We start from the raw sequence: 16529 nt of genomic DNA on the forward strand, positions 1-16529 counted from the left end.
AATAAGGTTCGAATCGTCGTATTCAATATATTATCGTCATATTAAAAAAAATATTAATTTTTTACATTTATTTATAATTTATTCTAAGATTATAATTTTTAGTAAATATGTAGAATTATTAAATTGAATTTATTAATAATAAACTTCTATATCTATACGATAGTAAAATACATACTTTCTATTTGTATTTATTAATAATTTTACAAAATGAACTATATTCCAACATTTAATTGATAGGTCTTGCTTAGTCAAAAAACGTCCTAATAAATTTAGTAAAACTCAAGATGGACCAATTGATGTATTTATACATCATCAGGATATAATAAAAAAATATAACTAAATTTACTAAAATTTATTTGGTGTTCTTTTTTATGAGATGTAATAAAAAAACCACAAAACGCCCACTGATCAATCATTTAGTGATAACGAATTTTTTTTATATAAAATTAATAAATTCACTAACATTTTATTCGGTGTTTTTCTTTAGGAAATATGTTTTGAGAAAATTCAAAACGTTCGCTGATCGATCACTTAGTGATGACCTAATTTTGGCAATGAATTTTATTGATATAAAAATATTCTATTGCTGGGTAATGAAGTATGAAGGCATCAAATTTTTTTACCATGTTTGTAGACTAATTGGAAATTTCAGCTTTTAGTGTTTTTGAATTTTATGTTTTTTGTTGTAGTTTCAATAGAAACTTATTTATCGTTCACTCAATGGTTCTCATAAAAGAAACGCTATAAATAATTTTTTCGACACAATTATTGTCGGGATTTGTTTATATACATTAATTCGGATATATTCTGTATAATATGTTTTAACTTAATTTACTGATATCAATTTTCATTTAAAATTTCCAACACTATAATATAGTATAAATATTTTAGGTAAAGTAATAGCCACCTTTGTCAGTTTTGTAATAAAAAAATTAAAATAAAATTAAAACAGATATTATTTTATGACTTAGAGCTACTTTTAAAACCCCAACTGAACCATATTTATAATTAAATACAGGCAATAACGTATTTTTTTTCAATTGACAATATTTTTAAAGTATACAAACTTACGTTATTATTTTTAGGAAAGATACAATTTTTTATTTTTGCAAAACTTCTTACATTTATTTAAAAAAAAACATTTTTAAAGACTACTAATATTTATATGCAATACAGTTACTCTAATTTAAGCCAGACTTACAAAAGGCAACAAAAACTATATTTTTATTTAGAGGCTACATTTAACTGCGCCATTGTTTAAAATGACGCGTTTAATTTATTTTTATATTTATTTTAATAATAATAAGCTACATTAAAATACGCCATTTCTTCCCTACACCTATATTTAAAATTATTTAATTAAATATTTTCTGTACAATATTTTGCTGCAAACCAGCTTTACATTAATAAATATTTTTTTATTAACATCTTAGGTGAATCAATAAAGAATAGAAGTCTTAAAAAGGTTGTGTATATAAGAGTACTTTAAAATGCTTTACTATAAAATTGCGCTAAAAATAAAGCATTATACAATTTTTGTATGTAATATTAAATATACATATTTCATAAAACTAAAGGGCAATATTTATTAATAAAAATACACAACATAGGTTTATTTTAAGATGATCACCGACTTAAACCGATTAAAATATATCGTCAGTCGAAAAATATATATTTAGCAAGACAAGATGGACCAAATTATTTTTATTTAAATCATGATGAGTTAATTAATATATTCTTGAATTACCACAATTTTTTTGGAAATAAATTAGTATTTTATAAAATGCAGAAACTAAGAAGGGTAACAATCATTAAAACCAAAGTGTATGTCTAAAAAATAGTTAAAACAAATCGTAAGTGACATAAAGAAGTAATTTTTAAAGAAATTAACTGCAACTAATGCCACTCTATCTGTAATACAACAAAAAATCAAACAATCACACCTGAACATACCACCCATTAAACTGGAAAATGTAAAATGGGCAAGAAATAATAAAAATAAAGCCACCGCAGTATCTGATCATCTAACTAAGGTTTTCGAACCAATTCCAACATTATGTCTATAAAATAAAGAAGAAAAAATACAGTAATTTCTAAAAAAATAAAAAATTACCTATTTTAGTGACAAAAAAGGTGATTAAAGAATATAAATATTTATAAACATTTTCAACTGAAGATAGCACAGGTTATTCTCATTTTAAAACCAGAAAATGTTTCAGAAGACGAAATAGTTTTTGACCTATTTTAATAAATCTAATACTACAAAAACGAGAAATAATCCCAAGCCATGAATTTGGCTTTCTGCAAGAAAACGGCACAATTGAATGTCAAACAATATTATTAAAAATCTACAAAAGCGGAAGATCGCTCATTTTCTTTCCTTAATTTAAGTCAAGCTTTCGATAAAGTGTGGCATATGCGATTCAAATATAAAATTAAAAAGGCACTACATAAAATAATAAATTCATATCTAAGCGAAAGATTTCTTAATAATTTTATGTAAATTAAAAATCCTCCGTCTGTTTAATAAAATCTGGAGTACATTAGAGCAGTGTACTAGAACCAATACCACACTTAATATATACAACAGACTTTCCAACTATAAACAGGACTACCGGCATAACCTTTACTGACGACACAGTTATTATGGCTACCCATGAGAAACCGGATACAGCGTTCATTTATCTCTAAGAAAACCTCTACAAAAAATATAAGAATGGCAACATATTTGGAGAGTAAAATCATAAGAGTTAAATTTGTTCATATTTCGTTTACCGTGAGAAAGTCTGATAATACCACAATTGGAAGGTGTAATGTATTTAAGGATACAATTCGACTCAATTTAAAGTAAAAGAAAGCAGCTAAGACTCATTTTGAATAAATATTACTGACTAATGAGCAAAACCTTCAAACTGACTAAAGTAGAGAATAAGTTGCTTGTGTAGTAATCCATTCTTAAGTCAATTTTAATATACAGTATTCATCTCTGAGAATCAGAAAGCAAATTTAACATAGAAATAATTTTGTGATTCAAAAACTTATTATTTACTAAGACTTGAAAATTACAATATTTAAGGAAGAAATGGAAAATGCAGAAGAAACATTTTAATAAATTGATAACGGAGAGATCGACTTAAGGATTAAAGATAAAAATAATTTATTTATAGTTGTCCTCATAAATTGCTTATCCACGTGAGATTTATTAATATTGTAGATTATTTTCTAAATGTCAGGATAGAAAGACAGACTGCAATTTACTATAATTGCATATCATATATATTGCAGTTACTATTGAGAATTTCGTAAATGTTTTTTAAAGCCTTTCTATGATTTACAATATTATAGTTTTACTTGTGAATCTAAGTCAGATGTCAATTGTGCATTAACACATAAACATAAAAATAAAAATGATCCTAGAACCACAGATTATTTAATAAGTGTTAATATATATTTTTATTTTAAATTATAAAGATTTAAATAAATAATAAATATACTTTACAGACAATTTACAGCCACTGCGTGTAATTACAAACTGCTCAATAGTAGTTAGAAATACACATAATAACTGACGTTTAACGGCGACAAATGCAAGCCAAGCCAACTATACAAATCATATCAATCGAAGAGAACGATTTGACATCGTTACTGCTTCGGACGCAATAAATAATCGCAACAAGCGGCACATGCAAATTTTCAATTACAATAATAATTGTGCACAGTCTGAGTATTTATTGCTTCGCAAATTGCTCACTCGTAACTTTAGTAATTGCAAAGGCATATAAATATAGCTATTCCAGTTGCTTTAGAAGCTATTGTATAGTTTAACGCAATCGAAGCACTATTACGCAAACATGAATTAATAAAACTACAGCTGAACACACAAGTTTTGAACTTGAATTCGATCGTTTTTGGACAAAGGTGGTTTCATTCATATTTCTGAATGATTGAATATATAAACAGATGGTTGTTATGAATGAGAAAAAATTTAAATTATTTAAGCCATAAATAAAACAACTTGTGTTATTATAACGCAATGTAACAATGCAGATTTTTGTTTGATATTAATGAGCAGAAAAGTGACAAACCTGGTTATAAATAATTTATAAGTCGATTTAATTTTAATTAATTAAAATATATTATTATTCAAATTAATTTTAGAAAACATGAAAATTATTATTTTTAACTTTATTTAATTTATTAATAGGTAGAATCCACAAATTCCCGATACAATGCTATTTATTGCATTAGATATCAACGAGTAGGGAGAACACAAACCCGAAAATTTATATTTAACCTAACTTTAAATTCAATATAATGTTTATTAGTATATTATTATTTATAACAATAGAATAATTTAATAATTATTTTGAATTACAATTAATATTATATAATAAATTAATTATTTTTTTCATAATTATTTAATATAAGAACATGCACCACTCGTCGCTTTTATTTGTATTAATATGTGTAAATGTATATGTAAAAAAATGCGTAGCTTAAGGCTAATGTGCAAAATCACCGCATTAACATTCCAAAGAGCGCACAATAGTTTAATGGTTATAATCTTTCGTAAGAGAGGTAGGAGTCGAAAACAAATATGAGCATAAATTGCTTAAAAATTTACGTGGAATTTAAATTACAAGAACGATTAAATAAATGTTTGTTATTTTTACTACTCTTAAAATATCTAAGTAATAAATTTATATTTATTTAAATGGGTAGATTTGTAAAATATTTATATTACCAAACTAAAAATACAATAACATTTAAAAATTAAGGATTTTTTTACTTTAATTTAAATTGAAATAATTTTTCTTCAATTTAAATTAAAACCCTAATTATAAAATATTGTGAAAATAAATAGTACAAATTATATCTTAAATTGTTCTATAAAAACTATCGTTTAAAAGAAAAACTGGTTTGAAATAACAAAAAGTATTTTTTTAATAATTACAAATAATTACAATACATAAAAAAAACCTGAGCTTTTTTTTGTGATTTTTAAAAACTAAAAATGAAATGTTGACACTTATTATTAATATAAACATCAAGCTACAAATATTTTTATTAAATTTAAATATGATTTGTAGCATTAAATAAACATAATAAAAACCAAAAACAATAAGAAAATAATTTTGCATAAAATAAATTTAAATTTAAAACGTTCTCAAATTATGCTTTAAAGGGTTAACTTTTAAGCTTGTCGCAGTTTGATAAGCATCAACATATCTTTTTTTTATATATATAAGATAATTATAATAATAACTAACAACAAACTAAATTACACTAAAAGTTAAATAAATCAAATCGATTACCGCCCACATTCACATCTAAGTCTTGACCCTTCCGTCTTTATGATTCAAGGATCAGATAGTAAGTTGATAAATTCAGATATCGAAAACTATTTTTATTTAAAAAATAATTTTAATTAAATTAAAATTTAATTGAATCAATAAAATTATTTGCGCGTATCGATTACAAGTTTCGCACGCTTCGCATTCTCTCGTTATGTAAGTGGATTCGAACCATTTTTTTCCGCGCGCACACACATATAATACGAAGAGTCGGTTTGTGAAGTCAAGAGCGAGTTTCTCCTCGTGTATTCCCTTGATGATTGATGGTTAAATTGCTGGCAGCAATCATCTACCAATAATTAAATCGGACATAAAAATAATCGCATGCCCGTAACCAATTACCATCGAGGCTTTTAGATAAGGTGCAAAACTAGTCCCTTGCTCTTGAGTTTTTTTTCATTTCATAAAAAAAATGACTTGCAAAAGAGCCAACGGATCGATTGATGAATATTATACGTATATAATAAAAATGGTGATTGTTAGTCAAGTGTGACGGACCGACGAGGTGTCAATCTGTGGCTCGAGTGCCAGATTGTGGGTTTGTCTGTAACGTATCATTACATAATCGATTTTTTAAACGTGGTTTAGACAATAAATCAATTTTGTATTTGAGATTTTGCAATAAAATAATAACAAATAATTATTTAGTGAATTATAAATCATAATATTAACGGTAGTTATAAAGAAATATAGGTAGATTTTATAAAAGTTTAATTAGACATTGTAAATGCAGTGTTTATGAAAGAGAGTGTAATTTTAACATTATTTTCTTATTTACACAACTATAAAGTCTTATACAATAGATAAATAATAATCTTGTATTATTAAATTTTATAGATTTAACAACCATATTTTAATAAATAATTATGGTTCATAAAATCTTTGCATATTGTATGAATTTTAGTAAGGCGTTAACTTTAATTACTATGCAATTTTAGTGCAATAAAAAATTAAATAAAACTTAAGTAAATTTAATACTACTAAACAAGTTATTGTATTACTTCAAATTATAATAAAGATAGTAGTATAGTTAATTTACATTCATAAGAAGAATTAGAGTGCTATGTTTAATGACATTTTCTAAAAAAAAATATATTATTTTTAAATGGTTTACAAATTCTTATAACAATATCTTTATTTATGATTTATATAGATGAAAACGACCTTTAAAAACTTATTAAAGAGCAACATCATTGCATAAATAATCGTTTTTTTAACTCTAGAATTATTATTAAGCATTATTAATTATAATAATTTTATTGTGACAATATAAATTATTTTATTTATTGAAATAATTTTAGTTTAATAATTATATTGAAGTACTCACATTAAATATAAGATGTAATAAATTAAATTTCTTTAAGCTATTTATATAAACGTAATTTTTTTTATTATGTAAGCATTGATATTATTGATATTAATTTATTGGCAATACAAATTACTAAATAGCCTAGATATTATCAATCAATTTAAGAAGTGTAGTTTACGTCTAATTATAATTGTGAATTATTATTTAGTCTGTATTTTTAAATTCTAAAAATAAAAATAACGAATATTTGAGAACTTCTGATGTTTTTCTTATCAATATATTTTTTTAAAGATGATCATTACTACTTAATGGGTGCTGAGATTTCAATTTGGATATTCAAAAAGCAAATATATTTTATTTTAGAAAAATGTTTTAAATAAGTCTCTAAATCTCGCATATGAGCAATTTTTTTCCTTGGTCTATTTTTAAACCATTTCCCTCTTTATTTTTTGCAAAATATATCTTTTAATTTATATGTTACTCACAGATATAAACTTTATTATTATATGGTATTATTTTATTCATCTACCTTAAACCAATGCTCAAATTTTAAGCTGTTTAAAGTTATTAATTATAGTAATATTTGAGCTTAGAGAAAATACTTAACAAAACGTATATATCTCAGTCTAGATTTAAATGACATTAATAAAACCATTATACAGTTTCCAGAACTAGAATATAGTATTTGATCTAGCATATACGTATAAAATAAAAAGCAAAAATCGTTTGTTCCAAAATAAATAAAGCTGTCATCCTAATTTCACGATTGTAATTTTGTATATAAAATTATTACAGGAAGGTGATAAAAAAAATATTTTTCTATTTTTGCGAAAGGTTTACATAGCTATTTAAGCTGTTATTGATTACTCTGAATTCCTTTATGCTACAAACTTTAAAAATCATTATGATATAAAACAGTAGCTAAGAACAAGTATTTATAAATGAATAGTCAATAAATTAGGGTTCTTGGCATCCTCCTGTTTGCACAATAAGCATATCTACTATCTAAGTCTGCTAAGCATTAAAAATAATAATAAAAACAAATTTAATAAAGTTAAAGCAAATATAATATTCATATTGCACTAAAATTTTTTTATTATTGATTTTTACTATTTGCATAAAAGTTGTACTAACATAAAGTTAACCAAATAAAATTCTAAATCAATTTTTTTACTGTTAAAATAATACTATCTACCTTATAAATATAATTAAGATGTTGTCCATTAACCGACCTTTTGTATCATATGTGCAAAGGGAACATAAGTTTTCATGCTATTTTTTTTATTATCCCCAAATTTACTGAATGACATATTTCTCTATTAAAAGCAAAGTTAGGTAATTTATTTATTGTTAATTTCCAGGTGTTATGATAAAGCGTAACATCAAAGTGAATACAATTAACAACTAATAAATAAATAGTGGGATAGCAAACAGAAATTAAAATCTTTGAATCAGTGACATATTTTATTAATTATAAATTATTATTACAGTTTACTATCATTAGATGTCATTATGTACGACATAGTTTAAATATGTTTTAATATTTTTTCACAATATTTATTTGTGAAAGAAACTTATGAAAACTTAAACTGTAATAATCAATCAAAATTATAATTAGAAAATAATCAATCAATCTTTAATACAAGAAAGAAATAAAAAAGCACCTAGACTTTACATTTATTTAGTATAATTTTTACTAGTCTATCGTGCTGCCAGAATTAACTCAAAATTATCACAACAAATTTTTATCTCTTACTGTTATTGGATTACATAAAATATAATTTATTAAAAATACAGATATTTCAATACACATTAGTAGGGCTAGGTTTAACAGTGCTTTGTGAAAGATGTTTTCTTAGCATATTTACCATAAAAATGTATAATAATATTTCTTTACCTGTATATACACTTAAAAATATATTCAAACCCAATAAAACAATATCATTCAAACGCGAGCGCGCAAAGGATTTATCCCGAGGGTGTGCCCTACCCGATAAGCGATCACCAACCTTTTTTATCCGAGTCAACACCCGCCGTTGACGCTTCTGTAAAGGGCGGACCCAATTCACATTATTTATTACTCACACTGTACTTTGTTTATTTTCTTAATGAATATTAATGCAAACGCGTGCACGGCAATTATCGACCCCGAAACCGTCATGAATCTCTCTCTCCACATAACTAAACGATAACACGATATAGATAATACAATCAAACATAATAAATAATAAGCTTTGATGGGTGTATTTAAATATTTATATTTTACTTTTGCAGGCACCTTAAGGCCTCCGGGTCTCATCGGCGGCAGCAAACCAAAAGTGGCGACCCCTGCGGTCGTGTCTAAGATCGAACAATACAAAAGGGAGAACCCTACGATATTCGCGTGGGAGATCAGGGAGCGGCTCATATCGGAAGGTGAGTCTCCTTTGTATGTGGAACTAGTTTAAAATTTTCCTGGGAACAGTAAGATTTCCTCAAAAATAGTTTTGAGGTGGGGTAGAAACGCAAATATAAAATTGATTACAAGATACGTTTTAAATAATATTTTGTGGTTTAGTAATTGCTTTATTAAAAATACACGAACATATTAAATATATATCGAAAAAGACCCGAGGGACTCGATTTGAGGGCCGGGTGAAGGTAAAGTTAATTATAGAAATTATAATTGTCATTTTTTTTAAGACATGCGTATTATTTTACATTTAAAAATAAACATCTCAGCTAAAATACGAAAAGCCAGGGAAATGTCCACTGAACATTACGCTATAAGTAGATCGAACGGTTAAGTAGGTCATTAAGCACCTTGCGCGTAAAATGTTAACGAGATTAAGCTTAAAACTTGATGCGTACTTTTTCGGCGACGCATTAGGTTACCATTTGATACTGTAATCCGATTACTGTACTTTTACATTATTTCAGTGCCGTATGTAATTGACTTAACGAATCGGCGGAGATTATGGTGACAAGTCCACAAATAATCTTTGACTAATTTTCAATATGTTCTTTGGGTTATGTAAGAAGTTAAGAAATAATGAGCTACTAAAATCAACACAATAATCACGCAAAACTTATATTTATTTTTTACTTTTCTATATCTTTCAACGGTGTAACTTAATCTTAGTTTTTTTAAATTAAGCAGATCATCTAAAAAAAATATTTGCTTTAATAATGTTTTTGAGGCAAAATAATATAATTATTTTTTTTTAAATTAGTTTATACTACAAAAACGACAATTTAAAAAATAATTTTCATTTTCATATTTTCAATATTTTTAAAAATAATTTTAACGACTTCATTGCGAATAGGTATTAAACTATTATTCAATGGTCAAATGAGACAATATAATACCTTTTTTTGTCTTGAAAGAGCAAATCAATTTTTTTTACATTATTATAGTGATCAATATGAGATATACTTAATATATGTATACATAGTGATAAATTTATAATTAAATTTAATCATCACTTTATCACTATATGTACATATATTAAGTATTGGGAATTTTTTGTGAATATAATATATTAACTTATTCCATTAATTTTTAATATTCAAATTACTTAAATTATATTAAAATATAATATGTATCATTACATACTAAAATCAATCATTAGATGTAAATTAAAAATACTTTTCAAGGAATAGAATAATTGTTCAAAAATAAAATTTGCGCTCCATAAAAAAAACACATACTAAAAATCCGTATAAAACATCGTTCATGCATTTTAATTTAAATATAAATAAAATTGATCTAAATGTAACTAATTTTCCTTGCATGTCGAACTCAAGTCACATGTATATTTTTCAATACTTAGGTATAATATTTGATCGGTATGTCGCCATTGCGTGACACCACGACGGTCGCCGTCGGTGATTCGAATCTCCCACGGGTGCAACTCCAAATTGGTCGATTGAAGCGCACTTTTGTGTTCTGCCCCGACAATAACCAAGAGTTTGCTGTTAAGAAAATTAAAGTCTAATTAAGTCGCGGCCTCTAACTCGCACGTTAACCGCGACAACCGCACGCCATCGGCGATCTGACGATTAACTCGGTAACAATGCTCACGACTCTAATATAAGCCAAAAATAAATCGTTTCTATAAATATTTTTAATTATATTTATATATATTTCAAAAAATATGTGAGCTAATGTATATGTTAATTTATAAGTATTTGAGAATTTTAGACATTGTACTTTTAGTAACTTTAGTGCAAAATGATTTTGCTTATAAATAAATGTTTTCATAAATTTATTGATCTACCATATAATTCCTAACGCAATTCATAGTTTTGGTAAAGAATATTTTTCCTAAAATTTATCTGTGACTCACTTGATATATTTTAATTTTAAAATACAAATGTTTTTGTTTAATAAGAAAGTAATAGCATCCGTTCTTCATCCATTTTTTTGGAGATTCTATGAAAAGATTTGTAGATATGTTATACATAAAATTTGCTAGTATAACGGATATGCTTACAACCTCATTCTTGTGAAACAAATCCTAGTTTATTATTCCATCTATATATAATTTATGCAAATATAAAATAAACTATATTTTAAATTAGTCTTTGTCCTATATTTATCAAAAATTATCAACCAAACAATACTAAAAATTCCAAGTAAAATTTTAAATACACTTTGATTTTGATATATATTTAATGTTACCAATTTATTTGTATATATAATATATAAACTAATATATATATATATATATTAAACTAATAGATTAATTGAAAAATGTCTTTACTAAAAAAAAACAATAAAGTCAGTTCGACATTAAATTACATTTACGCTAGTTTGCCTTTTATTAATAGAATATTTAATTTATGTTACTATTTGTTTATTAAAACTACGAAACGACTAATTAAAGTACTAAGAAAAATTCGACTAAAATACTGACCCTTAAAAAACAGGTTTATATTACTACCATTAAATAATATTATTTCTTATTATTAATTAATTATATATTTTAAGAGTGAAAATATAATCAAGTTACTGACCTAAAAATAAATTCAAAAATAGTTTGTCTAATAAAGCCTAATAAACATTCAAGGTTATTTTTTTTATTCATCTGTATATATTAATTTTAAAGTAATATAAATTAATAAATATTTATCGAAAATAATTTATATTTATAATTCGCAATTACTATACTGCTTAACGTAATTTAAAATGACATTCTTTTAAAAAGCCTTGAAATTAGTTCGAAAATAAATTAAACTGATTATTTATTAAAACAAGTACAAAAATAATCATCCTCTAAATACATGTCTTTATCATTCCTAATACATATTATTGTTCTTTGTTAATATATCAATATTGAATAAAAACTCAAGATTTATTATATTTCACTAATAAAAAAATCAATATAGTATTGATAAAAATATAAAAAGAACTGATCCAATAAAAGCGACAATATTATTCACAATTCAATATAACTAACCACTAAAAAATCATTTAAATACTAATAAAAATATTAAAAACACACACATTAAAATATTTTTTTCTCATTCATCTAATCATACTATGGCAATATTCCTTAAATTTAAAATCTGTATTTTATTCCTTGCTCATATTTAAAAAATAAATATTTTATAACCAGAAATTTATTATACTATTTGAGACAATCAAAAAAGTCATTCTATAAAAAAAATTAAAATATGTTTGACAATGAAATTTGATTTTGTAGTTCATAATTTAACTACCGACTCTATATTTATTTTACTGACTGTAAAATAATAGTACTAAGCGTAATCAGACAAAAATACTGACCTTTAACAAAGAAGTTTATATTATTAAATAAAATGTTAGTTATTTTTAATTATAGATTAAAAATTTAATATATATTACGATTGAAAATATAATCAAGTTACTGTCTAAAATATAAAAAAATGCTTAAACAATAAAGCATATCCAAAGATATTTTTCATATATTTCAATGTAAATTTTAAAATTAATTTTTTAATAAATATTTATTACAAATAATATATATTTATAGTCATTAATTTTCATACTGTTAAACAAAATTAAAAATACCATTTTTTTAAAAATCCCGGAAATAAGTTTAAAAATAAATTTTACTGACTATTTATTAAAAAAAGTTTTCGTCGAATTAAAGTACGCAAATTTAGACAAAAATACTATATCATTCCTATTAAATACTATCGTTCTTTATTAATATATCAATATTTGAGACAATTAAAATACTCATTATATAAAAAAATAATTAAAATCAGTATGACATTATCATTTAACTACTGACTATATTTATGTTACTGACTATTTATTAAAATTAAAGTACTAAGCTCAATCAGACAAAAATAATAATCCTATTATATGTTAGCATTTTACCAAGATATATTAAAAATGTTGACATAAAAAAGCAACAGTCATTTTAAAATATTTTTTTCGCATTTATCTAATTATATTTTGGCAATATTCTATAAATTAAAAAATTATAGTTTATTGTATACTCATATCTCAAAAATATATATTTTATACTAAAAAAATTATTTTACTATGTAAGACAATCAAAAAAGTCATATATTAAAAAAAAGTAAAATCAGCAAGTTACGCAAGTTCATTTAACTACTGACTATATATTTATGTTACTTACTATTAATTTAAAAAAGTGACCGAAAAATTAAAGCACTGAGCTCAATCAGGCAAAAATACTGATCCTTTTATATATTATGCTTCAATATTAAAATATCAATATTCAATAAAACACATTCAAAGATATTTTGAACAATAAATCAATCATATTTATATCGCAAAAAAAATATTATATAGCCATTAATTATTGATTAAAACAATTACTAAAATTTGCCAATTTTCATGAGCATTAAATACTTTATCTAAAATAAAAAATAAAATTTTAATAACTTACGCTTGAATAATATCTTTAAATTTGTATTTATTAAAATTAAATAATTTTTACAATCCATAAAATAAAATTTATTACATTTTTTCTTAAAAAACACAATAAATTAATTTTTATATTTATTATAATATACATAAATATGTTACAAATTAAAATATTTAATATCACACAATAGAAATATAATTTTTAATTATTAAGTTCATTACTCTCAATAAAATTAAATTTAAATAATGCAATCAAAATGTAATTAATTGTATTGCGCTTATAATTTTTAAGTAATTTAAACAATCAATAATACCTTCTATCCTATTGTTATTTTATCCTATAGTTAGTTAAAATTGTTACGAAGAAAATATAAAATGGTAATGGCCGTAATCTTAGTTTTTGTATAGCTACAGTCAAAATTTCTATATTTAATAATCTATAAGGAATTCTGAATGTCTAAAATAAAGAACTAGATATTTAAAAAATACATAAATAGCATTTTTTCATGCAAAACTAAATTTAAAAACAATATTGCGGACAAAAATAGATTAAATTGCATACAAATTAATGGTGTAAAAAATATAGTATACATATAACTATTTTATAATAACCCTTTCATAACATCAACAATGTATTTTTTAAATTAAAATTACTTTGTTTCCAATACCATGAACTGGGAAAACAAAAAACAACATAGAAACATGCACACGTGAATGACTGTGTCATGTCATAAACGAATTATTATACAACTTATCAATCCAGTAACGCCGAGAGATAATAAACGTATACAAATTATAACCACCATCGTTATTATTATAATGGATCAGATTTTTTCCTAATGCATAATATTATCGTATATTATTTTACTTTTACCTCATCGGGAACCATTTTTCGTGTCGTGCCAGCCATCAAGATCCCGTCTCTTTTTTCGTTATAACAATTACTGAAACGACAGTCTTCGTGCACGCTCGGACATTGCTTTCGAAACGGAACATGTTCAATGATCGACTAATTTATTTTTGCGACTCTTTTGGAAGAAGCATCCGCAATCGCGTGAAAAATTATTATAATTTGCTATTACTGCGAGAGCTTCACCGCGCATGCGCGTGAAATAACACAACAATAGATGCGTTCAATTGAATCAAGAGTCTTGTAGATGTAACGCTATAATTATATTATTAATGCGTGTATTAACATGGAGGCGGGATTCCTTGATACTATAATTATTAATTAACGCATAAAATGTTTGAGAAACTATCTAGCTATTTATTATTTATAACATTGCAATGTTAATTTTATAAATATTATTTTAATGCACTATAAAGAAATATCCATAGTCACTTCGCGTGTAATTATTATCAAATTAAATAACTGAAATATGTCTGCTTTATTCACATGATAATTACAATATTATAACTGCAAGAAAATATCTCATATGTAGTAAAAGTCACGTATTACACGAGATAAAGAGCCTCTGGCTCCTAACTTATCACATTCTGAAACGTGTATAGCAAATATAATTTTACACATGCAAAACCTTTCATAAAACCGTTATGCATTCGCGACCCTTTAATAATATATATGTACATACATATATAAATATATATAAAGTACAAAGGGTAAGCTAATTTTGATTTATATATTCTCCACTTCAGCGATTTTATATTGATACAGTATTTAAGAATATTAGCAATTTGCTTTAAACCAAATTTAACATCATATCTTAATATATTTCTTAGTTTTAATAAATGCGAAAATACACGTTACATAAAATAACTAGTAAATTACACTTAAGGTATAGATTTAAATATATTTTGTATTATTTATAAGATTCTCAAGACTGTCAGCTCTAGTGACAATGACATGATCAGTATAACCAGCATGATACTCACATCCTTACAAGACCAACGATCAACCATCAATCTCAGAGACATTAAACTGCTCCCGTTGCGGTTGGTAAGCCCGCCACGTATCCGTATATCCACTTTTCAAACAGCATCGATCTCATCCCGCCGAGGGGTGATGCTGGCGATGATTTATCGCTTTTTAAGAGACAGCGTCCCTTTTGAGCGTGTCGGTGCCTCGGGCTACGGTAGGCGTCTTATTCGCACAATGGTGTCGTTTATCGCTTCGGATAATTTTATTACCGGCACACCTGTCGCATTGCAAATTGTGTGTGTGATTGATATGAGAACAAGTCTATTTTCATTATCGGCCAAGGGCCGAGGGGCTTTCCCATACCATTACCATAAGTAGCGAGAAAAGCTCGTAAATCGTGCCGAAACGATGTATGAGAGAATCGAGGCTTAAGATTGCTGCTGGTGTAATTTAGAATAATTTTTGTTAATTCAACACGAGATGCAGCAAGTGGTTTCGATATTTATAGAAGGCTCTGCTGCACTGGTTTACCCTTAGCAGAAGTTGTGTTAGATATCTGCAATGATGCGATATTAGAATAATGAATTTATAATATTGTTGATCTACAAATATACTGATATTTCAGATACTTTTTTATGTAATAAAATTGTATTTTTTATTTTGGTTTAATAGGTGAAATAAATCCATCATTTTATTTATTCCGATTCTAATTATCTAATATGTATAGCAAGCCTTAATAATGAATAAAAAGTAGATGTTTCAATCATTGAAGTGAGAAATGTACAAATAGTTAAACCACTCTAAATACTGATTAAGACTACTATTACAGTAATTAACATTTCTTAATAAATGCATATAATATTTTTTCTATTTATATTCCACTAACAATAAAAACAATATAAATAAAAAGTTAAACTTAAACCTAGCAAAATAATTGTAATTCATGTATTTTAAAATTTGATTATTAATCGTTTCTTCCTATTAGTATGTAATATTGTTCTTTAATTAATAATAAGATTAGTCTATTGTAAAAATGTTGTGCCCAAAGTTAAATTTCAAGACTTATTCTGTTTGAAATTGCTCTAAGGAAAACAATTTCAGCAAACCATAAATACTATAGCT

General features: G+C 24.9%; 1 protein-coding gene across 2 annotated transcripts in view; it reads left to right on the forward strand.

Moving 5' to 3' along the window:
* LOC148233509 (paired box protein Pax-6-like) overlaps positions 1–16529 on the forward strand; it is a 66119-nt gene that overhangs the window by 39058 nt on the left and 10532 nt on the right. For both annotated transcript variants that reach the window (XM_088189677.1, XM_088189678.1), the window contains exon 3: positions 8938–9078. In XM_088189677.1, the coding sequence (XP_088045803.1) occupies positions 8938–9078 (141 nt within the window). The remainder of the gene's footprint in view (positions 1–8937; positions 9079–16529) is intronic.

Source organism: Plectrocnemia conspersa, unplaced genomic scaffold (genome assembly GCF_051122295.1).
Source record: "Plectrocnemia conspersa isolate PC_06_02 unplaced genomic scaffold, ASM5112229v1 ptg000008l, whole genome shotgun sequence".
NCBI classification, from domain to species: Eukaryota; Metazoa; Arthropoda; class Insecta; order Trichoptera; family Polycentropodidae; genus Plectrocnemia; species Plectrocnemia conspersa.